The sequence below is a fragment of the Suncus etruscus genome, chromosome 12 (genome assembly GCF_024139225.1).
Source record: "Suncus etruscus isolate mSunEtr1 chromosome 12, mSunEtr1.pri.cur, whole genome shotgun sequence".
NCBI classification, from domain to species: domain Eukaryota; kingdom Metazoa; phylum Chordata; class Mammalia; order Eulipotyphla; family Soricidae; genus Suncus; species Suncus etruscus.
The window spans coordinates 85438395-85448857 of record NC_064859.1 but is presented as its reverse complement, the minus strand read 5'-3'; the positions used below and the strand labels follow the sequence as shown (position 1 = coordinate 85448857).

The 10463-nt window shown below is 47.0% G+C and overlaps 1 protein-coding gene across 1 annotated transcript; it reads right to left on the bottom strand.

Annotated features, from left to right (window-relative positions):
- Positions 1-1259: 1259 nt before the first annotated feature.
- On the bottom strand, positions 1260-3393 carry RHOB (ras homolog family member B). The gene has a single exon (XM_049784830.1). It carries the CDS (start codon positions 2986-2988, stop codon positions 2398-2400), a length of 591 nt encoding a protein of 196 aa, XP_049640787.1. The 5' UTR covers positions 2989-3393; the 3' UTR covers positions 1260-2397.
- Positions 3394-10463: the final 7070 nt, after the last annotated feature.

Genomic DNA, 10463 nt, shown 5'->3' with positions numbered 1-10463 from the left:
TTAGAGGCAGCTGAGAGCTTGTGGCTTTGAGCCACAAGTCTGCAGCAGGATTTTAATTGTGTCTCCCAGCCCACTGCCTGTCTGGGTTCTGAGACCACACTGCAAGCCGCTGTGTCTGAAATCAGAGCTCAGCACTAAAATGGAGTATGGGGCTCCTCCAACTTAAATACCAGCCACCCAGAGCGTCCTGTATTAGGTCCTTAAGGGCCATTCCTGGTCCTTAGAACAAAGACTTCTAACAAAGACTTCTAGGTTCCTGGTGAAGGGAGCCACTTTTAAAGGCAAGTTCCCAGTTACAGAAGTTCCTTAATTGGCCCTCCCCCCCCCCCCCCCCCCCCCCAGTCACACACAGCTCCAGCCCAAAAGAGAACAGACCCATAATCTCATAGGAGTTTCTTATGAGTCCTTTGGGGATCCAAAAGGACCCCCAGTAACCAGTCATCCAGACAGGTTAAGCCCCCTCAAAATATGTTATCTGAACTTCAAATGCACAGGTAGAAAACAGCTTTCTAACTTCCTGAGCCAAGAAGTAAAGGTCCCATAAGAGTTGAAGCACATTTGCTTCAGCACATGTTAAGTCAAAGGCCTTGGCTAACCTGCCTGGTTGACCTCACCTCTTTTTCAAGGCTGAAAATGCAACCCCCTTACCCCCCACCCCCCCCCCCACGCCCAGTTATCCAACCCCTACCCATCTCCCCACTCCAGGACTAAATCCATTCATGAGCACTAAAGTTGAGTGCAAAAAAATAAGGGGTCTCTATACCTAGCAGAACTTTTGCTTGTACCAAATTCACAGGACTGTTTACCCACTATTAAATCACAGGAGTCGTTTTATAAATGTCATCATCATAGTCTTTAATATTTTACATAAAAAACTGTATACCACAGCTTATAGAACTTTTATGTAAACATCAGAAGCTCACCACTTTGCCATCTGTCAGTTTATTTAAAAAATGAAAAACAGACAATTTAGTAGAAGTACCACTGGGTGGGGACGGGGACAGGGGTGGGGTGGGCTGGGTTGGGGTGGGGAGGGAGAAAGACCAGGCAGGTTTATTCTCTGTACAGAGATGCAGAGAAAAATTCACAGAGCAGATTGCCTTGGGGTGGGGAAAAAAACAAGGGGGGGGGGAGGGTTTAAATATGCCTTAATACTTGTCACTGCCCTTTACCAAAATAGTGCACATTCTAGCACAAATTAAATAGCCAAAACAGTGTTGCCACTTTTCTCAAGAAAACAAAAACAAAAAAATTAGTGGTTTCTTTTTTCCTTTAAAGTCATGATCAATATTTTAAAAAAATATCAGAAGTCGATGAGGTTACAGCGTACAAGTGTGGTCAGAATGCTACTGTCTTTTGCAAATGACAAGTGCATTAAGTGTCAATACAATGAAACAATTGTGCAAAGTCTTTCCAAAAATAAAACAAAAACAAAACCAAGTTGCAGCCTTTAAATAAAGCAAATAGCAATAGTTTCTTAGACTGAACCATTTTCACTTGTAGGACAGGCACAGAGTTCGCTTATGGCAAAAATAAAATAAAATAAAATAAAACCAACGCCGCACACACGCCTTCCTGGCGGCCCAGGGGTTCAACGGGGCTGGTGTCTGGTCTTCAGGAGTCGCAGAGTCTGGAAGCTGTGTCCTCTCAGCCCCAGGTCTGTGGCGAATGTCTTCCCCAGGAGGTGGGTTTGGAAAGATGACCAAGTTGTGTTGGTGCTGGGATGGGCGCCTGACCCACAGAGCTATCCTAAGGCCCTGTCTGCACGCCACCCACCACCACCACCACCATTATGAAGTGACACCATCCTGCCTCCCCGGAAAATAAAATCTGATCTATATATTTATACAACACCCCCTTTCTCCTCCCCAGCCCTCCCCTCCCGCAGTTCCCGCACGGTCTATGTTAACAGACAAGGCAGAACAGGCGCTGGCTTCTGGGGGGGGCGCACATCTGATGATGGGGCGCGGCTGCAAGCCAGCTTGCGGTGCCAAGCTAAGTCTCCATGGAGCAAAGGCTTGCTTGGGGGTGGGGTGGAAACCGGGGGGGGAGGGGTTTTGGGAAGGTGGGCAATGGCACAGTCACACAACCACACACTCCGAAGAGCCTGGACTCTTCCGAAACAGGGATGCTGGAGTAGGGGAGACCCCTTGGCACTCTGAGGTCACCCACACCCACACCCACACGGCCAGGACGCACAGACACGAGAAGGAAGGTGGGGAGGCCTCCCACGTCGGTTCCCAGCGCCAGATCCCCATCACGGTGGGCGCGTGGGCAGGCAGATGTGCCAGGCAGTCCCGGTGGGGTTGGGGTGCGCGGGTTCCCCCTTATCTGGACGCACGCGCGCGCGCACGCAAAAGGGCCTGGGGCCATCGGCCTGGGCCCTCTCCTTCAAGCTCATAGAACCTTGCAGCAGTTGATGCATCCGTTCTGGGAGCCGTAGCGCTTCTGCAAGGCGGCGCGGGTGGCCGTCTCGAAGACCTCGCGCACCCCTTCCTTGGTCTTTGCCGAGCACTCGAGGTAGTCGTAGGCTTGGATGCGCACGGCCATGGCGCGCCCGTCGTCAGTGCGCACGGGTTCTTGCTTCATGCGGGCCAGCTCGGTGCGGACGTGCTCGTCGCTGCGCAGGTCCTTCTTGTTGGCCACCAAGATGATGGGCACGTTGGGACAGAAGTGCTTCACCTCGGGCACCCACTTCTCGGGGATGTTCTCCAACGAATCGGGGCTGTCCACCGAGAAACACATGAGGATCACGTCGGTGTCCGGGTAGGAGAGAGGCCGCAGGCGATCATAGTCCTCCTGGCCCGCCGTGTCCCACAGGGCCAGCTCCACCTGCTTGCCGTCCACCTCGATGTCGGCCACGTAGTTCTCGAACACGGTGGGCACGTACACCTCGGGGAATTCGTCTTTACTGAACACGATCAGCAGGCACGTCTTGCCGCACGCGCCATCGCCCACCACCACCAGCTTCTTGCGGATGGCCGCCATGAGCGCGCCAGGCCTTGGGGAAGCAGCAGCAGCAGCAGCAGCAGCGGGAGAGGATCTCAGCGATCGCCTTGGGCTGCCGAGGGGGTTCACCTCTCACCTTTCACCGCGATCGAGAAGTGAACGGATCCAGAAGGCTCGCTGAGCTGCACCCGGGAGGCCCCCAGCGATGGGGCATGCATTGGGCGCTCCGGAGCTTCTCCTCCCTTTTGCGCGCGCGCGCTCTCTCTTTCTGCTCCTTCTGGGGAACCTGGAAATCTTGATCGGAGCTTTTAGGGGTGAAGGGGAGGTGGACACGGTGGTCTAGAGCCTCTCCCCAAAATAAAAACTCCCTTCTTGCACGCTCTGGGCCTTGCCACTCCTGGAAAGGCCGCTAGCTGCGCCCAAGCCAGACTGCGGTGGCAGATGCAGGCTGCGGCCCTAGCGCCCGTTATTTAAAGGCTTGGGGCCACTTTCTTAATATAGCCGGCCAATGGCAAGCCAGCCGGCTGAGCTCATCGTGCGCAGTTGGCCTCTGATTGGTCTACCCCGCAGACCGGAGGGCGGAGACGAGCCGGTTTTGATGGACTGGCCAGGCCGCGGGGCTGGGAGAGGCGGCGACTTGGTGGGTGGGTGGAGGAGTCTAGGCTGCGGGGCAGTGGCGGTCACCGGCTTACTCCCCACCGTCATCACCACCCAATTTGCTGCTCTAGGGGAGGCCGGGGGGCTTTGCTACTTTAGCTGGGGGAGAACCGATGGGGATTTTTTTTTTGGGGGGGGAGCGAGTCTGAGAGTTCCTCCCACGCCAAAAAAAGAAAAATGATTGTCCCGCTTTGCTTGCAAAACTCCCCACTGGGTGGTCGGACCCGTTGGGGAGGGGAGGCATGGAGACGAGTCGTTTTGCTTTTTTAAATAAACACAGTCACTTGTTTTTAAGCAAGGTTTTGTTATTTTTTTTTTCTTTTAGAAGTAGCTTTTCCTGGTCCAGTCCAAGCCCATCTATCTACATACCCACCCATGCACCCCTATTGCTCTAGAGCAGCCCTAGTTTTTTTTATAAGATCTTATTTAAGCATAATAATTTCAAGCATGATTATAGTTGGGTTTCAGTCATAAACAGAACACCCCCCCCCTTCACCCGTACAGCCCTAGTTTTAAACTGTCAAGACCAGAAGGATGCTTGGCTGGAATGGAATCAAGCTCGTTGCATTCTATGCTTTCCCTCATGCCTTTGCTGACAACCCCCCACCCCCTCAGGCTGTATGAGGGATTTTTTTTTTTTAGGAGGAAAGCCATTGAAGGGTGCAGGTGGAAGTTTAGGCTAATTGCCCGACCTCATATCCACTGGGTGGAAGCTACCTGGCAGGGAAAAAGGCAGCAGAGGCGAGATTTGCATGTTTAATGTGGATTCTGGACATAATGCCAGAACAGTCAGAAATAGTTAGGATAGTGGACACCGACTGCCCAGCACACACACAACATAGGATAGAAGGAAAAAACCGGTATTAGGATTGGGAGACCCTTGCTGATGGAGTCCAGCTAATTTGCATCTGGTGGAATGATAGGTCACTAATCTCAAGCATGCCAGGACTAACTTCATCTAGGCCAGGATCCTGCAAGAAAACACCTACTTCTGCAAGATCAACTGATGTCAGTGGACAGAAGAGGAAGGAAAAGTGGGGTGGAGTGGAGTGGAGGGGGTGGGGTGGGACAGGGACTCCCCTGCAGAAGAGTTAAAACAATCAGGGCTAGGAATAGGGAATGGTTCCTTGTGGCTGTACTTCATAGAGAAAGTTGAACTCAGGTTCAGACTATGCTCCAAAGAGGGACAGTTACAGTGCAATGGCTGGCCCAGACCCATTGGTGGGGCAGAGGGAAGCTTCCTGGTTTTTCAATAAAGTGTAAACCTACCCCAAAATGGTCAATCTTCCCTCCCTCCTAAAACTGGAAGCTCTTAGAGGGCCCACCTGGATCTCTCTCAGCATTTAATGGCATGGCACGATAGGAAATGGCTGCAGAGAATTCATCGAAATTGACCTCAGTAACAGAGGTGGAATGGGGGGGTGGCTGGTCTCTTACCTCAAACTCCAAGTTAATAATCATTCAACCTACTCAGGGCTCAGCTGTCATTGACCCGATTTTCTTCACATCTGATCCCCATGCTGAGACCCAGTTCTCTATAGGAAGCCCACAGGTGTGACCCCCTCAGATTTGAGGCCAAAAAAGACATTCGCGACTGTGATGCCTGGAGGATGTCCCCCTTCCAGATCTGAAGTATTTAACTTACACTGATTTAACTCCACTGCAGTACCCAGCTGTTTTGCTTTGCATCATTTTTTTCCAGATCTCAAGATGGACACTGTCAACAATTAAATCATTTTTTTCATCAGCAGAAGCTTATGCAAGAAAGGAGTTATGGGTTTTTTGGTTCGTGGGCTTTTCTTTCGTGTTTTGTTTTTGTTGGTTTATTTAATATTTTAGTTCCTTGACCCCGCACTCCCATCTGGAATATTTTCATTATCTGAATTTTTCTCCTTTTAGTCTAAACCTTTTATAGCTGTATTGTTAACACTGCTTTCCTTGGTCTTAATATAGCAAGGGAATTTTGGCTATGTCCTTAAGCTTTAGCTATTAATACTAAGCAACTTAAATTTTGTACCATGTCTATTTTTTTTAACTGAAATACAAAGGATCAGGAAAAAAGAATCAATTCACTCATTTCCTGATTCTCAGACATATTATTTGAGGTATTCAAGACTAAATCTCAGTATTGCAGCAATTTCTAAAAATATTGGGTTGGTAGAAATGCCAAAGAAAACAAATAGAATCAGCCAAGTCCACAGGAACTTCTTTCACAGGATGTACTAGTTTGCCCAGACTTTGACCACCCCGTGTCTGCTTCAAAGACTATTTCATTTGCAGGAAGAACTTTTCCAGACTAGGAAATGTGGCAAACCCCTTCCCAGCTCCCCTGAGGCCTCGGGCACACTCTGGTACCCACAGGCAAAATATTCAAAACCAATCACCTTGATTTTCATCTAATAATATTGTGACAGTCCAGCACCAGTAAGAAAATTAACCTTCAGAAAAAAGGATGTTACTCTATGTTCAGTCTTCTGTTGAATTTATCTGTTTTTTCTTTTGTTTTTTCGTTTTTCTTTTTTTTTTTTTTTTTGGCCCCGTTTCTCCTGAATCTCCTTAAATCACCCCTGAACTCAAAGCAAACCCATAGACCTGAATGTCCATTGGATTTTAGTGCCACCTTGTGGCAATGTTTATAGTTCCTGTTCTTTAAAATATATTACCATTTAATGGAATACCTTTTATACTCTATTATAAAATGCATAATTATATATTTCTACATAACTTTACATAGCTACAAAAGTCTTCTCTAGTCAGAAAGAATAAATTTTGTTGTAGTCTTAAAATATCAAGATATTTTTGTTTTAAGGTCTCAAAAATAGCACAGGATATTTTGGTTTCAAGCTATTTCTTAAAATATCTTAGGGTATTTTTGTTTGAAGATCTTTGGGGGAGGGGGCACATAGATGTGCCTCAGCAGTATAGTACTTGTCATGTATACATAAGACCTGGCTTCAATTCCCAATGCCACAAAAAGAAAAAAATAAATTTTTATGGAATGTGAAACTCAAAAGAATATTTTATAAGTAAATCCTTTAGGAAGTCTTCATAGATATGTATAGTTACATGCATATTTAGCTTTCTTTACATGTACTTTAAGAAAAAAGGAATTCCCTATCTTATTTTGCAGGGGGTACCATCCCATGGGGACTCTGGTGCAACTCCTTTCTATATGTTCAGGGGACACGCTACCTGATACAAGAGGGGCCATGTGGTAACAGGGACATGTAGATACTCCTACATGAAAATCAATCATTTTTAGATGTTCTCTATCATCTAAAAGACCTAAAAGGAAGATTTTTTTTTTTTGGTTTGGGGGTCTACACCTGGCAGCGCTCCAGGGGTTACTCCTGGTTCTAAACTCAGCAATTACTCCTCACAGGCTGCGGGGACCATATGGAATGCACAGGGATAAAACCCAGGTCAGCCACGTGCAAGGCAAAAAACCCTACCCATTGTGCTATTGCTCCAGCCCCTCATTTCTTTCCTTTCTTTTTCCATTGTTGTTGTTGTTACAGTACCTGAGGGTTTTGCACACTGGTTCAGAGCTCATATGCTTAGGTGTGGTATTTTCACTTGCTTGGTTGCACTGTATTGAGGATCACACATTTCTTTGTGGTGTTCAAGCAAAAAACAGATACAATGGGCAGGTAGGACCAGGTGGGAATAGAACTTGTTCTCATGCTCACAAGATAGGCACTTCTGCCACTGAACTGTCTCTGGGACCCACACTATGAAAACTATCATTTCCTGGAACTGGCTAGCTAGCTCAAAGGCTAGTGATCATGCTTTGCATGCAAGAGGCCAGGATTCAGTCCCTAGCACCACATGGTTTCCCAGCACTGGCAAAGAACAGTTAGTTGCATGTATGGCCTGAAAACCAACAAAAGCCAAAAACTTACATATCAAAATCCCAAGTGACTTCGCTTTAAAGATAGGATTGGGGCCGGAGAAATAGCATGGAGGTAAGCGCGTTTGCCTTTCATGCAGGTCAGTGGTTGAATCCCAGCATCCCATATGGTCCCCTGAGCCTGCCAGGAGTGATTTCTGAGCATAGAGCCAGGGAGTAACCCCTGAGGGGCTGCCAGGTGTGACCCAAAAAACAAAACAAACAAAAAATTTACATATATAAAGATAGGATTAAGGATCTGGAAGACAGTTCAAGTGGTAGCATATGTGCCCAATTTCAGGTCAATTCCTGATGCAGCTCCCCACATAAAGGGACCCTGATGATCCCCAAGTACCTCAGAGCTTGAATATGACATCACCACACTCCTAGCACAAAGCTACTGGGGCCCTTTTAAAAAAAAGATAATCTGAGGGCCAGAGAGATAGCACAGGGGCGTTTGCCTTGCAAGCAGCCGATCTAGGACCTGAGGTGGTTGGTTTGAATCCTGGTGTCCCATAAGCACCATCGGATGTGGCCCAAAAACCAAAAAAAAAAAAAAAAAAAAGATAATCTGGTACCAGAGAGATAGCATGGAGGTAATAATAATAATAATAATAATAATAATAACAGGGGCCGGGAAGGTGGCGCTAGAGATAAGATGTCTGCCTTGTAAGCGCTAGCCAAGGAACGGACCGCAGTTCGATCCCCTGGCGTCCCATATGGTCCCCCCAAGCCAGGGGTAATTTCTGAGCACTTAGCCAGGAGTAACCCCTGAGCGTCAAACGGGTGTGGCCCAAAAACCAAAAAAAAAAAAAATAATAATAATAATAATAATAATAACAATAATAATAAAACTGATGAAAAGATAGGATTGTCTAGAAGCAGTCTTAATGTTTCATTCAAGCAGGGGTCTCAAACTCATGGCCCACAGGCCGCAAACGGCCCTCCGTACAACATTTTGTGGCCCTGCCCTAGAGGAATCTTTTTTTGTTTCGTTTTGTTTTAGTTGTTTGGGTCACACCCCCCAGTGTTCAAGGCTTACTACTGACTTTGCACTCAAGGATCACCCCGACTTTGCCCCTCCTGCAGCCCCCCAGGTAAATTGAGTTTGAGACCCCTAATTTTAGAGATGAGAGATGATTCCACCAATTCTTTAGGTCTCATTCAGCTCTGAGGGTGCATAGTTGGCTTAGCAAGTTGCTGATGAGCAATGGCAGATACAACACCCTATTACCACCTAAGAGGGTGACCTGCAGTGAAATCAGGCCACTGTCAGGTGAAGGAGAAAGGGTGGTGGATCATGGGATAGCTCCTGGTCTCTCTCTAAAGCTAGTCAGTAGCCTTTAGCCACATGTGATTCTTTGAATAAGGGAGGTCCCACTCCTGGTAGTACTTAGAGGCCACCAGAGTCACACCAAAGAGTTCTGGGATGGGACAGGCCTGCACAGCTAAGGGTCAACCCAGTGCTTCTCAGGAAGAGAGAATATGTATGGCTCAGTAGAAGAGCAGTTACTGTGTTCTAGTGTGGGGTTCTAGCTTTAATCTGTTACACATTTTAACACACACACACACACACACACACACACACATACACACGGAGTGATAGTATTACAGTGGATAAGGTACTTACTTTGCACACATCTAACCCAGGGACTATCCTCAGCACCCCATGTGGTTGATTCCCACAGCACCACTAGGAGTTATCCCCTAAATGCCAGAGTCAGGAATAAGACCAAGCACAAACCAGATGTAACACACACACACAACTACAACAAAAATAATAAATGGAGTTCAGGATTTCTCATAAATAAGCATGGGCCCCAGTAGAGCCAGAACATAATGTTAATATGGTTGTCCAAGAGAGGAAAAAAAAATTATTTTTTGGTTTTTGGGTCACATCCAGCAGCACTCAGGGGTTACTCCTGGTTCTACACTCAGAAATCACTCCTAGCAGGCTGGCGGGACCATATGGGATGCCGGGATTTGAACCACCGTGCTTCTGCATGCAAGGCAAATGCCTTAACTCCATGCTATCTCTCTGGCCCCAGGAAAAATATTTTAATCCAAAAACACTCAAAGTTTTCATTGATTTTTCAAGACCAACTCTTATTTGGACTTTCTTACACTCGGGTCCAGATGGTAAAATATAAGAAGGTAAAACATCCAGGGATGTTTCCTAAGTAATTATTCATTACTCTCATAGCTGATAGCGGGTTAGCCTTTAGCAGGGAGGGAGGTATTAGCCTAAATTCAAACCCAAAGACAATTACATCAGTCCTTTCCCCTTTAATCTTGAAAGCAAATGAGCTAACTGAAGTACTTACGCTGGGATGATTCACTTATTGTGTTCTCTTCTGATGTCAGAATTTTGCAATAGGGAGGAATTCAGTTCGCAATGGGTTTCACACTCCAACCTAGAAGATGCATTTATAGCTTTTTTGGGGGGGTTGGGTCACACCCGGCAGCATTCAAGGGTTACTCCTGGCTCTATGCTCAGAAATCGCTCCTGGAAAGGCTCAGGGGACTACATAGGGATGCCAGGATTTGAACCACTGACCTTCTGCATGCTAGGCAAATGCCCTACCTCCATGCTACCTCTCCGGTCCCATTTATGGCTATTTTTAACGCTAAGTGGAGCTCAGCTCAGAAGCTCAGCTCAGAAGTTTTGAACCCAGGACCTTGGGGAGCAGATCTTCTTCACTCTACTGTCATCAGTCCTCTGCTTCTGCTACTGAGACACAGGTCAATTGAAACTCCAGAAAACAAAAACAAAAATCTTGTTCTCATTCAGAGAACACTAAACTCTCTCCCAATTCTCTCCACCCAGGAGCCGCTACTCTGTGGAATGTGTGAATTTTGCACAGTGGTCACCATAGCTTGGAAATCTCAGCGATAGACCTAGAAAGTGTACCACTGATGTATACCACAGTGTACATTTTAATTCATGTAATTAATGTGCTAGATGCCT

What these genes read in the sequence shown, in the direction of transcription:
- RHOB (XM_049784830.1), bottom strand. Translation starts at nt 2,988, where the DNA reads ATGGCGGCCATCCGCAAGAAGCTGGTGGTGGTGGGCGATGGCGCGTGC.